Source organism: Pogona vitticeps, chromosome 1 (genome assembly GCF_051106095.1).
Source record: "Pogona vitticeps strain Pit_001003342236 chromosome 1, PviZW2.1, whole genome shotgun sequence".
Classification (NCBI taxonomy): Eukaryota; Metazoa; Chordata; class Lepidosauria; order Squamata; family Agamidae; genus Pogona; species Pogona vitticeps.
Window position 1 is genome coordinate 154,996,064 of NC_135783.1, and position 13,959 is coordinate 155,010,022.

Genomic DNA, 13,959 nt, shown 5'->3' on the forward strand with positions numbered 1-13,959 from the left:
CAAATGTCAGCGCCTCTCTGAGACCATGGAAGATGGCAGGAGCTGAACAGCATATATCAAAGGAGGGGAACACCAACTGTACCCAGAAGGACTCCGAAAACCCTCTTTCCCTTTTTATTAGTATGAGCTTGCTTGCTTCAAAAGTGCTATGGGTCATGTATTTTCAGGCCATGCCTCTCCTCCTTTGTTCCCCCCAGATCAACTTGGAGTTTCATTTTTTCGTCCTACCATTCCCAAATAAAACAGCCATAGTCGCAGTGAAAAGCATGGCCTTTACAACACTCACCCCAAAGTTGTGGGAAAACCTTTGAGGCCCATCATGATTCTTCTCCATCATGTTCTCGAAGGTGGTACAAGGTGCATCTCTACTCTCTTTTTCTGAACATTTTGTTTTTTAGTTGCTTGTATGTAATTCTTTAAATCTGTTCCATTTTTCTGCCTGGCTTTTCAGAAAGGGAGCTAAACATGCTTCTAATAGGTTCGGATGCACAGCATTTTCTATCCCAAGAGACTGCAGTTGGTGTCGGTGGAAAGATTACGGGTCACACATCTAGACAGACACATGTTCTCCCCCCCTTCCCTCCCAGTTTACCATAATGGACTTGGCAAGTTCCCTTAAGGTGGCTGTTTTCCTGATGCTACTTGCAGTTGATAATACAGTGGTTTCTGAAGTGATGAAACATCATTTTTCCTTCCATACTCCATCTGAACAACATGGGTAGGCAAGGAAAACGGGTTTCCAGACCTTGTCCTTCTGTGGCATGTTCATCCTCCTTGTTACAGGGTTTTCACATAGTCATTGAAAATAATGTAAGTAATAACATACTGCTCACTGCTATCCATAGTTTTGTTGTTTATAATGCTTAGTGACATTTTCATATTTTTTAAAGATGCGACAGTATAATGTGTTTGGGAAATCCATATGTGGACAAACTAAGGCATATACTGTACATATTTGTCCTTGCATATTTAACGTTATTTCAGAAGTCTAGGGAAAAACTTCATTCTAAGCACAACATTCTGTTATCATTTCTCTGTAATATATGCTCATATGTGCCTAAACACCCAAAGACACATGTGCAGCGTAAGTTAATCTAATTTAGTTTTTTAAAAGCCAGTTATGACTTGCAGCTCAGATTACTAATTTAAAAGAAAAAGTTTTATTCTTGTCTGTTTTGCTCAGGGAGTAAGATATTGGTATTTCCTCTTCTCTTCAGTCTTTGAAACTTAATTCCAATTAGACTGTGCTACGGGTCCATGCAAAATTAGCCCATTGGACTGGAATGTGAGGCTCTGCAGGTGTGCTTTCAGTTAGACATAGGTTCAGGTTTGCCACAGGCATGTCATCACTCACGGAGGCATCGGGCCATCTGAGCTGGAGCTGGAGCAAGCAGACACAGTGCACCTGTGGGACAGAAAGCAATATATATGTGAACTTTGAAAGGGGGGCTACATGAACACTGGGTGCCTAAAGAAGAAGAGAGAAGACAGACAAACTTGTGAGAATCTCACTTCCCAGTGGTGTTAATCAGAATTGGCTTGGTATGGGTTGAATAGAGCAGTGATCCCCAACCTTGGGCCTCCAGATGTTCTTGGACTACAACTCCCAGAAGCCTTCACCACCATCTCTGCTGGCCAGGATTTCTGGGAGTTGAAGTCCAAGAACATCTGGAGGCCCAAGGTTGGGGACCACTGGAACAGAGTATAGGACAAAGCAAATGGCAGCCATCCCCTCCCCAGGGCATTTGGAGGGGACAAAGCACTGCCGAGGCAGAACAAAGCTGACTTCTGACAGATCAGAGAAATAATGTCTGGAATCCATTTTTTTTTTAGCTGCAACATCAGTTTTGCAGGAGAGCTTCTCTTCTTGGCAGTTCACCCTTGTGTTCCAACACCAGCTCAGTCTGCATTAAATTATATGTGATGCGCTTATACCTCTTTTCAGGAGTCCACCCACAGTCTCTTTCGCTGTTTCCCGCTTCAGAGTCTTTGTTCATTCATTAGTTTCGGTTGAGGCCTACAACTTGTCTATCCACAAAAAAGCTATTATGCCCCAATGCCTTTCTCTATACTTTCCCTCATTCTGATGGCAACATTTGCTAGTTTAAGGCATGTGTGGAGATATGTATCAACCAAATTACACCATGAAAAACCAAATAAGAATGGGGGCAGGGGCAGTGGAAGCATTACTACAGCATAGTGGTGGACTCAAATGAGGAAGGAGACACTTCATCCTAAAATGATGAGAGGAGGTGCCTTCCACTTATTCCCTGAGTACCCATGTGTCTGTGGGATGGCTCCAAAATGTGTTCCATTCCATCCAAAATTTTTGATTAGATCTAGTGGAGGAATCTCATTGGTGAAATGGAGACGATGGAAACCTATGTCTGGAAGACTGGGAGAAGTTGGACTTGGGGGGGGCGCTACAATGAAAGGGTAGAATTAGAAAATATTGCCTCTCCCCATTTTTACTGGTTAGAAGCATTCTGAGTACAGTAGAACACTGGTAAATAAATGCCATCAGCAGAATCCAACCTAGCGAAAACTTTGGTATATTACTTACTCAGGTAAAGCAATATCTGTACCTCTCTTTTCTGAGAAATGGCCAGGTTCTGCAAAGTGGATCTGAACTTACTCTGTTTGGAAATGGATGTTTGATGCTCAGTTCATCCCTGCATTGTAAAAAGGCACTGTAATTGTTGTTTTCCTTCTGTGTCTCAGAGGCTTAGGCCACTGTGTCCCATGTGTATGTGATATTTGTGAGCCATCAAACTAGCGCCTGCATGAATTAGCCATATGCATCTGTAAATATTCAATAGTAGAGGATTTGTTCTTTCCAAGAAAAGCATCTTCTTGTTCAGCATGACAGATATTTGAGGTTGTAACTGTAATTAGCCATTTCCCACCATTAATAGACTTCCAGCTCATTACTTTCACGGGTCATGACTCTGGCAGACTGAACCCTTAGGTTTAGCTTGTCTTTTTGAATTACTGCCGCTGCTTCCATGCAGTCTGTACACATGTTCCGCAAATAACCTTAAGAGACCGACTCCCCCAAAGGTGTTCCAGAAGTACGCATTTGTAACCCTTCCCCACCCCCATCGCGTACTTTTCACATTAATGGCTCAGTTTTAAAACTGAAATACCTCTGGCGTAATAAATAAAGCACAAGATATGCACCATAGGGCCTGAATACAGTCTTATGTAAAGCCACTTGGAGGTGTGGGTTGGAGACTGCTTTTCTGTCAGGCTCTTGAAACAGCTTTAAAAGAGATGATGATGATGATGATGATGATGATGATGATGATGATGATGATGATGATGATGATGATGATGATGATCTTAGAACTGCAGGGACCTTGTGGATCATCAAGTCCAGCCCTTTTCAAGGAGGCGCAGTGGGGAATCAAACTCCCAACCTCTGGCTCTGCAGCCAGACGCCTAAACCAGCAGTTCGGATGAAGAAACAACAGGTGGCCAAGTGACTGGCATACGGAGAAAACTGTAATTTCTGTTTTACATGTCTCAGAGCCACCAAGGAATGTACTTATCTTACCTTTGTAAACTATGCTTATGTCAGTGAGTGTCAGGCTCCGCTCCCTCCCAAAGGAACAGCAGGATGTTTATGTTCCTAATATAATCTTTCCAGAGACCAGCCACTAATGTTTGAGTTTGGCAGGTCATTAAGACTCAAGCAGAGGAAAGAGAAATTTAATAACAGGTTTTGTAGAATAATGATCGTACATTTGTTTTATCATTTTGCAATGAAAACGGATATAGAGAAAATATTCTCAACGTGTAAAGTGTGTGTGTGTACTTGTTTTGAGATAGCATATCCTAAATTGTGGTTATAGTCCAGATATTGCTGAAGTCAAAGACGTATCTTCTCTCATTAATTTAAATGAACCTGGATTCTGTTCCATGACAGTCAATTACCTCCCCCAAAGCCTTTTCTCCTCTTAAGAGCCGCTGGTGTATTTCAATATTCAACCAGAAATGCTGTAGCAGCACCACACCTCCCACAGCCTATTGCTGAGCTGGCTTTAATCAAACGGGCAGATGTATTTAAGGCTTGCTAAGATGGCTTTTTAAGATGCCTGGTGTGCTCTGGTCCATGGGGTCACGAGAGTCGGACACGACTAAACAACGAAGATTGCCAGTAGGTAGTTCCTAGGATGTTATAGTGACACATTGGGACTTAGGAGGCCTGAGTTTGAATCCCAGCTCTGCCATGGAAACTCACTGAGGGTGCAGAACTGATGCTCCTTAAATGCTTAACTTACCTTAAAAACTCTATTAGGGTCATTATAAGTCAGTAGTGACTTGACAGCCCATAACAACAAAGTTTCTAGCAGTCCTTGAATTGTGTGTGTGTATTTTCCATGCATGGAGAAAAGGCACATGGACCTAGTTAACCTTTTCCAGCAGTAGCAGTGCATGTGTGCTTAGGTGTAAAATCCCAACTGCACAATTACACATCTTTTAAATGTATTTGAGCAAGTTTTCTTGTTCTGTTGCTTTTTTCTGAATTTTTAAGTATTTAGTTTCAAGTTTCCTGCACTTCTTAAAATTTACTGTTCTTTTGCTTTTATAACTAAGTTTATGTGAAAGAAACATGTATAAAATTTAGTTGTGTTTCTAGAGCAGACAGCACATTTATGAAATATTTATAAGTTATCCGCACAGAATCAGAGCTTGGAAATACTTGGAAGTTGTTCTCCAAAAATAGTGTTTTCTCCAAGTTCTGCTCAGTATAAATGGATGGTGGATCTATCTATCTATCTATCTATCTATCTATCTATCTATCTATCTATCTATCTATCTATCTATCTATCTATCTATCTATCTATCTATCTATCTATCTATCTATCTATCTATCTATCTATCTGTCTGTCTGTCTGTCTGTCTGTCTGTCTGTCTGTCTGTCTGTCTGTCTGTCTGTCTGTCTGTGTCTGTCTGTCTGTCTGTCATCTGTCTGTCTGTCTGTCTGTCTATCTATCTGTCTGTCTGTCTGTCTGTCTGTCTGTCATCTGTCTGTAATTTGCGAATCTTTGTGCATTTCTTTATTGAAGCTGTGTTACTTCTGGATTGATATATCTCTTTCTCACTCCTCCCACCTTCACTCTTTTTATACTGGCACCTTAGGATTTTTTGCTTGAAAATCAGTGTTGTGATAGGGCACATTACCTTAAATGACCTAGGACTGCATTCTTGTATATTCTTTATACCTAATGGATGTGGTACTAAGTATATGTTAAAAGTGTTGTTCTTACATTCCACATGATTTTTCTTTTGTTTTTGCTGTCAATCAGTACTTACTGAACTGATCATGTTAATCTAATAAAATCCATATATAATGATATTGTTTGACAATTTAAGAACTGTGTCTACACGAGCGCCCAATTCCTATTGATCTGAAGGGAACTTTTAGCCTATAATACATTATTACTGCCTGATATGCAACTAGAACTTGTATTTCTCTTCATTCCTTGTAGTCTCCCATGGCCTCCATGAATGGGGTTGTTGAATGGCCCTTGGAGAAGTTACACAGGGAATGGACAAGATGGGATTGCTTTATTAAGACCAACAATTTATAACGCCCTGACCATGCACAGTCCTTGTTGCAGGCAGATCTCTCTGGCTGCATTGCATGATTTGCCCTCAGCCTCAGTCACCCAGGCTGTCAGTCCAAAGTTCTCCGGGTGACAGAATTACTAGGCCTGGTGTTTACATCTCTAGTGCTACTTCTGTGCTGGGGTGGTTACCTCCTTCCAGGGTAACAAGATCAAGATGTTGTCCAATACAGACTTCAGGGCCCAATAGTTGTGGATACCACTTCCTGCAAGAGTTCTGCTGATACCCCCAGTTTAATCTCATCCCTCTGCCTCTTGCTGTTGGTGTTGTTGTCTTCCTCCCTTCCCTTGCATTTCTCACCCTTTTATACAGGGTCTCCCCCTCCTTGTGTTCCTCTCTCTCTCTCCTTAACCTTTTACATGTCTGTCCTGTATGCTAAGATCATGTATCGTAAATCGAATCCACGCGACTGAGTGAGCTCCCATCACTTGTCCCAGCTCCTGCCAACCTAGCAGTTCGAAAGCATGCAAAATGCGAGTAGATAAATAGGTACCACCTCGGTGGGAAGGTAACGGCGTTCCGTGTCTAGTCGCGCTGGCCACCTGACCACAGAAACAGTCTTTGGACAAACACTGGCTCTATGGCTTGGAAATGGGGATGAGCACCACCCCCTAGAGTTGGACACGACTGGACTAAATGTCAAGGGAAACCTTTACCTTTACCATATATGCTCCCTGACAATTCCCTGTGCATCTCACACATGATGGGCAGCTCCTATCCTTATGAACTCTCCACTCTGGTGCCCCATGTTGGCTGATCCACTATTGGCACTCTCACCAGTAGTCACCTCTCAGGCCACACCCACTCACGGATGTCACATCAAGAGGTGCATTGGGAGACACAGTGGTGCGCCCAGCCTGGGGAACTCTGTCACTCCCATCACAGTGCTAGAAGTTGATACAACTGCATGATAGTATTCTATTTAGGAGTTTTCTACTATTCCTTTCCTGAGCTCATAAAACTGAGGCTACTGTTTTTTATTGGTATAAGTTATGAAACTGAAATAGTGTGCCTTCAGAAGAAAGTGCTATGATTGAACCATTGAATGCATTTCTCAGAGCTTAGTAAATAATAAATAAAAAGAGCATGTGAGTGTGGTGATCTGTACATAAGGTTTTGAAATGTGGCATTCCACGTTCGGCTTCAGGTCTCTTACACCCACAGTCGGGGCGTATGAGATGGAAATCAATCCTCAACAATGCTTAAAGTAGAAGAATACCTTTCTGAAAAAAACGTGCCCAATGTAGTTATCTTTCCCACATCTTAAACATTCAGATTTAATAAAGAAGTAAAAAATACTTCCAAAATCACCCCAGAAACAAAACTAACCATGTTTATTCATTAATTCTTTGTACTTACAGAGGGAATGGAGCAGAAAGGCCAGTCTCCTTCACCCGTGAAATGCAAAGCAAAACAATCAGAGAACCTGGAGGACGATAATGAGGGTAGGTGGGATTAAACCTCCTTGGAGTCATTTATCAGTTTTTCATTACACAAAGAGAGGCACCATTTAATTCTGAAATTATACAGTCTTCAGTTCATTTATTTGAAAATATTCCTAGTCACCATATTTACAATGCAATTTCTTTATCCCTCCCTAGTTTAGTTTTGCCCTAGGTCATGTAAGCAGAGCAAGATTTCTTTTATCTTCCCCTTGTGTGTAATTTTGGCCCTAAGTTCTTTAGCATTGATGTACTTTCTCATAGGAGAGTGAAATAACCAATATTTGGAATGCCATAATGCAGTTGGTTTTGTTTTCTGTTCGTTTGTTTATGACTGAAAAGGCAAAATAAATAGTTTTCTTGGTTGTAATGGCTATGTTTAGGTATCTGGCTGCACTGCCAGAGGTTGGGGGCTTGATTCTTTGTTGTGCCTCCTGCAGGTGGAGCCAGCCTGTGTGGCCTTGGGCAAGCTGCACAGTCCCAGGGCATGCCAGAAGAAAGGAATGGCAAACCGCTTCTGAATACTCTTTACCAGGGAAATCCTGAAAAGGGTTGCCATGAGTCAGAATGCCATGAGTGAGAAACATTTTGAACCAGGACATAATTTCCACCCATTTATGTACAAATCCACATCTATCTTAAACAGGGTTTCTGTGCTTTGAATTTCTGCAGTGTTTATCTACAGTAGATGACTTTTTTTTTCATTGGTTGATAGTGGCGGTCAGGTTAAAGAAACAGATTTGGATACCCAAAGGATAGTAGCCAACAAGCAGCACAGTGGGTACTGTGTAAAGTCTCTGTTCCATGTGCAGGTGGTTCATGCCATAAGGGTACTCATGGGAAGGTTTTTAGATCAGGATCTTATTCAGCTAAAGAAAACTGCCATGTTATGCAAAAGTTCTTTATTAATAAAAATCATTGCATTCAGACCAGTTTAGTTTTTGGAGAACTGGCATCTATTAAGGGCATGTCCATTCCATTGTATAGACATCAAACATAACATAGGATCGCCAGTTAGAATCAGAATTCAGGTATCTGTGAAACAGAAACATGACATTCACTTCCCCTCTTATCTGTTCTATGCTTCCTGATAACTTATTGTTTCCCAGATGCATATCTCTGGTTAATGTATCCATCCTTGAAATTTCTGGGTCCTCTTGATCCTGTCTTGCAGAACAGACCTCCATGTACCTGGTTCAGTGCCCTCATTCTAACTAGGTGAAAGGCCAGGCACTAACAAGATAGATTTCTGTCTTGTATCAGCTAAGCTAACAATAAGAATTAAGTGAAGTAAGGAATAAGTGTTACACATTATTGCATCAACACTTTAGCAATATACAGTGGTGCCTCGCTTAACGAGCACCCCCTTTAACAACGAATCCGCATACCGATGCGGATTTTGCGATCGCTTTTGCGATTGCATTGCGATGTTGACTATGGGGAAAAATCGCTTTGCGATTTTTTCCCATAGCCTAATTTTTCCCCAGCTGAGCGACAGGAGCTTCAAAGCCCCACCGCTCAGCTGGGGGAAAATGCCGGTGGTGGCCTCAGAAGGACCCTTCCGAAGGGTCCTTCCGAAGACACGGCCTGCATTCCCCTTCGGAAGGGGCATTTTCCCCCAGCTCAGCGGGAGTCCCACCGCTCAGCTGGGGGGAAATGTCGACGGTGGGCGGCGGCCTCAGAAGGACCCCAAAGCCACTGCCGACCACTAACATTTGCCTTCCATGCTCTCAAAGGGCCCGCCTCCAACATTGGAGAAAGCCCTTTGAGAGCTCGGAAGGCTCTCAGTGGCGGCGGGGGCAGGGTAGAGTGGATCCGGATCGCTTCCAGGCAAAGCACTGGAAACCGTCCAGACCCCCCACCCCACCCTGCCGCCACCGCCGCTTGGAGCCGCCCCGCGCCACCTATCCCAGCCATGATCGGACTCCTGGGAGTCCAAGCATGGCTGGGATAGGCGGCGTGGGGCGGTGGGGGCAGGGTAGGGTGGATCCGGATGGCTTCCAGGCAAAGCACTGGAAGCCGTCCGGACCCCCCACACACACCCTGCCGCCACCGCCGCTTGAAGCCACCCTGTGCCACCTATCCCAGCCATGCTCGGACTCCCGGGAGTCCGAGCATGGCTGGGATAGGCGGGTGCGGGGCAGCTCCTGGAAGGCATCCGGACCCCACACACACACCCTGCCGCTGCCGCCACCACTTGGAGCCGCTGACTGGCAGGCCTTTCGGAGCGGCCGCAGGGGAAGGGTTCTCCCGCCGTCATTCCGAAGCGCCCCAGCCGGCCAGCTGTGTGAAAGTGGGGGCTTTTCCTTCCAAAGGCCCCATTTTCACACAGCTGATCGGCGGTTCCAAAATGGCTGCCCGCGCTGCCCTCGCTTACCGAGGCGGCGAAAATGGTGGCCCTATGGAGGAAACCTCGCATAGCAGTGAGTTTTCACCCCATAGAAACGCATTAAACGAAGTTTAATGTGTTTCTATGGGGTTTTCTCTCCAGCATTGCGATGTTTCCGTATAGCGACGATTAATCCGGAACGGATTAATGTCGCTATGCGGGGCACCACTGTATAGAAGATTTATATAGAGAGGGGAATAATGCTGCCTCTTATTTCCAGTTTGTCACTACCTCCTGCAAAGCATCTATAAACAGGTGATGAGAAAGGTGTCACTTTTATTGTTGCCCCTTTGTTCACTTGAGAAGGAAAGGAGAAGGGAGCTGATAAGAGAAGGGGAAAAAAACAAGTAATGAAGATGGGACAAGATGTTTGGGAGGGGACTAAGAAGGGTATCTTGCCCAAACCCACCTCACAGTTCTGATGAAACCACTGAGATTGGTGCAGATGAAAAGCTAATTCCCCATCAATCATAGCCTACCAAAAACATTGTCCCTTCTTTAAGTCCTTCCATCCTTAATTCAGGATCTAAAACCCAGTTGATGTCTTTGTTCCAGATGTGAATACAAAGGGTTAACTGGCCCTATAGAAATCCTTAGCACTGAGATACCACAGGGTGCTGTGGAATGGTAGGGAGCACACATTCACTAGGCTGGCTCTGGATTTATTAACCGAACATTTCGGGGACTCTGTGTTATTTAAGGATCAGCCCGATGCCAAAGCGATGAGAAAAATCTGTAGGATTAATTCTTTTCTTGCCATGCAACAATTAAGAAATTAGAGGGAACTTTCAAAGTAATATCTTGACAGCCCTGCCACAGCCACTTCTGTTCAGTACTTGTACATTTTTTTCCTGTTCCTGAGTTGTAGAGTCATTAATTTAAGAAAAGAACTCAACCTCCTTCTTCTACCTAATGACAGCCCAAACTTGCTTGATAGCAATATGAGCTGAGTAACTCATGGGAAAAGACCTGGCCTTTGTAGCCTTGGGCAAGCTGCATAGTCCAAGGGTGCCCTCAAAAGAAGGGAATGGTAAACCATTTCTGAGGACTATATCTAGAAAAGACTGACAAGGGTTGTCATGCATCTGAATTAATTTGATGGTACATGAGCATAATAAATGAGAACCTAAGAAGCTTGTAATATGATAATGCTGCTTCTGTCGACTGTATAACATTTAAGCAAGTTAAGCTAAGTGCAACATATTCTGATTCCCACTTATGCAGAAAAAAGCTTTCATTTCTGTCTCTAATATGTACCCTTTTCTTTTTCTTCAGCTAGAACAATTAATAAGGAGACAACCTATACTGTAGTTGTTACCATAGCTTATTCGTACTGTTTACTAAATGCTCTGCTTCTCATTCTCTAATGGAAGATGGACTAGCCATGATTAACTAAACACCAGGGGTGGCATCACGTGAAAAGGCCGGGGTGAAATGCTAACTTTGACCCAAATCTTTGAGATGGACTTATCTAAAAATGTCAATTAAATAAGAGAAAGGGAAGGCATGCAATTTGCTTCTGTTCCATTTTCACACAGCATTGTTTGATTTATGACACTTCACTTCTCTGCATTTTCACCTAGGAGACCCATTGTATTAGCTGTGATGTGGCTCTGTGTGTTTATGATCTTGCCCAGGTGTTGTTTTTGGTGCACTTTATCCAAAGTGCTTATGTGCTTTAGTTGAAAAATCACAGGATTGGGCCATTAGATAGATTCATTGTTTGTGCAGTGCTTTTCTAGCATATAAACGTGTTTGACGGATGACCCAATCATCACTGGAGGCAGAGGTCAGCAAATCATCTTTAACACGGTCACTTGCAGAGTAACCCCATTACCTTTTAAAGTGAATTGTGTGAAATACAGCTGAGAAGGTAAGAGGCATAAGTTCCCTGACAAATAGGTATTCTTGCCTCCTTCATATAGAGTGTGCTTTATGCCATACTTTCACATGGACCTGCTTGGAATCTATATGGTGTTCTGGCAGTAGAGTTCACAAAGTCTGGGCAGGCTTATTATTTTCTAATAATCTCTGTTGTCTATACAGAGATTGATGTTTCCAAGGTTCTTTCTCCTTTTTTTTTTTTTACAAATATTTTTGAGGGGGCAGAATCTGTAAGTGAAACCTAGCAGTTCTTTCATTGACTACCATGCTTAAAAGGTCATTTTAAAGAATTTAGAGCTATATCAAGGGTCAATTTTCACATCACAGGTTCAGTCCTTGGTATGGCACATGCAACCACACACAGATCCTGCAGGAGGGAAATTGCCAGATATACATCTTGTAGTTTTAAAAAACTTTTGTGAGTACATTGCGGCCGTTTATTCACATTGGGAATGTCAACAACAGGCTTGAATATGAAGCACCCCGGGGTTTCAACCCAAAAGCTGTTTTACAGAATGCTTAAGCATTTGTTTATGTAACGAGGACTTCTGATATGGTTGAATCAAGAACCAGGAGTACTTACAGATAATATTTCTTTGGGGTATCAGTTCTAATTTTAAAAACAAAAATATTGGGTTGTGAACATTATTTTTAGCTATTGTTGTTGCTGTATTTGTATAAATGCCTTTCAGCTTTTTTCAAAAGTGAATAATCCTCAAAGAAATGAATGAATAGCAGCATTTCGGAAGCTAGCAAAAGGCTTTGTGTTTTGTATCCCTTCTTTGTGAAGGAAGAGACAGGGCCCAGCGATCCCTGTGTGAAGGGGTCTTCCCCTCATTCAAAGAGAAGTGTGTGATGAAGCCTATGCTACAATTCAGGATTTTGCCAGCAGGTCTGAATGCCAGCTTCTGTGTGCTGCGTCACAAAACTACCTTTGCCCTTTTCATCCATTTGAAAGGTGCGTACAAGGAACATATTGGAAAAGGAGCAGGTTGTGCCTTGCAGCCACCGGATTCCTCAACTCTAAATGGACTTGGTATACAAGTTGTATTTACCAAAGGTTCTTTCTGTGGGAGTGAGTCTCTGCATTTTTCAAAATGTGCGATCATGCAGGGAAAGTTATGTAACTGAGAATGAGTATGTAATCTTTTATAATAAAACTAAATAGCTTGCATATACATGTGGGGATCTACTGTATGCAGAAAGACTGAGCTAATGAAAATGTGAGAGGTCGCGGTGGCCACCTCATTCACTACTCCATAGCTTCACTGTGGATATATCTTTAGAATGTGTGGAAAGGGAGCCGTAGTTTTACAAAGTTCATTGAATATACACATTCTACTGTGACGACCTAAATTTGTGTAAAGTTGTCCTCTTGATTCATTTGGCTGGTTTTCTGGCAATTTCACTGTAGACTGCAGTGCAATGACAGCTGGTTTAACTGGCTTAGGTGCAGGGATTAGCCTTGTTTGTATTAGGCCTGTTGTAGTAAATATCACCTTGACAGAAGAAGGCCTCTTTCTAATCTGTACCAGTTGCTCATAAGGTTAAATCTATGTTTTTTTGTGCAGCCACCAAGGGCACCTCTCTGCAATGGGTTTTAGACTACCTGCGATATGAAAAGCATTGATTGATCCTCTTGCTGTGCTATCCCTATGGGCATTAATTTAATTTTCCACTTTAAATCTCAGTTTCATTTGCTGTATTATAGTAAAATATATTGATGCAAGCCATGCATGCTTTCACTGAGCTCTAAAAAACCATTTTTAAAGGTAGCAGGAGTTTTGGTCTGTTTGTAGCTTTTGGTCCGATCATTCCTCCACAATATAGTGAATTTTATGGATTTCTCGAAAAGGACAATTCAAATGAAGATAAAGTACTACAGAATGAGTCCTTTGGGAAGTAATGTAGCAAATATGACCATGAAACCATTCACTGTTTAATGCAAAAATATACAGAAAGGAATGCACTTTTTCATCTAGTTGAAACCTTGTTGCATTTTAGTTTTGACAGTTTCTATTTGTCTTGATGCATTCTAAATATCTGAGTTGTCAGATAATCTTTCTTTATATATTCTATACCAGCTATAGCCAGCATCCCAAAAGTTCCATATGCAAATGGAAGCCATTTCTATACTTGCAACATGTGTATGTTTATATATATATATCACATCCTTCTACCTTTTTAGTTGTATTGGGCCTCACCCATGCTGGGTGGATGTTATCAGGCCTAGATCTTTCCAACTCTCCCTCTCCAGAGTGTTTTAAACACTGAGAGAAATGTGTCATTAGAACTCAAGTTGGTGCAGATTAGCTGTCTTGTATTCTTTTTCTTTTTCTTCAGATAGGTATACTAGCTGTCAGGATAGCTCAGTGAGTTGGCTTGCAAGTTTAATTCACTGCTGGGCCTCCTGGATGAAAAGCCAGCCAATATAGCCTTGGATAAGCCGCATAGTCCTCAAGCATACTCAGAAGGGAGTGATAAACTGATTCTGAATACTCTGTGGCAGAAATCTTGTCACTTAGCATTTTTGTTGTTTAGTCGTTTAGTCGTGTCCGACTCTTCATGACCCGATGGACCAGAGCACACCAGGCCCTCCTGTCTTCCACT

At 42.5% G+C, this 13,959-nt stretch overlaps 1 protein-coding gene across 3 annotated transcripts in view; it reads left to right on the plus strand.

Moving 5' to 3' along the window:
- The window catches only part of MACROD2 (mono-ADP ribosylhydrolase 2), a 1,236,456-nt gene that overhangs the window by 1,084,819 nt on the left and 137,678 nt on the right, over nt 1-13,959 (plus strand). For all 3 annotated transcript variants that reach the window (XM_073003448.2, XM_073003446.2, XM_073003438.2), the window contains exon 11: nt 6,996-7,079. In XM_073003448.2, coding sequence (XP_072859549.1) covers nt 6,996-7,079 — 84 coding nt within the window. The remainder of the gene's footprint in view (nt 1-6,995; nt 7,080-13,959) is intronic.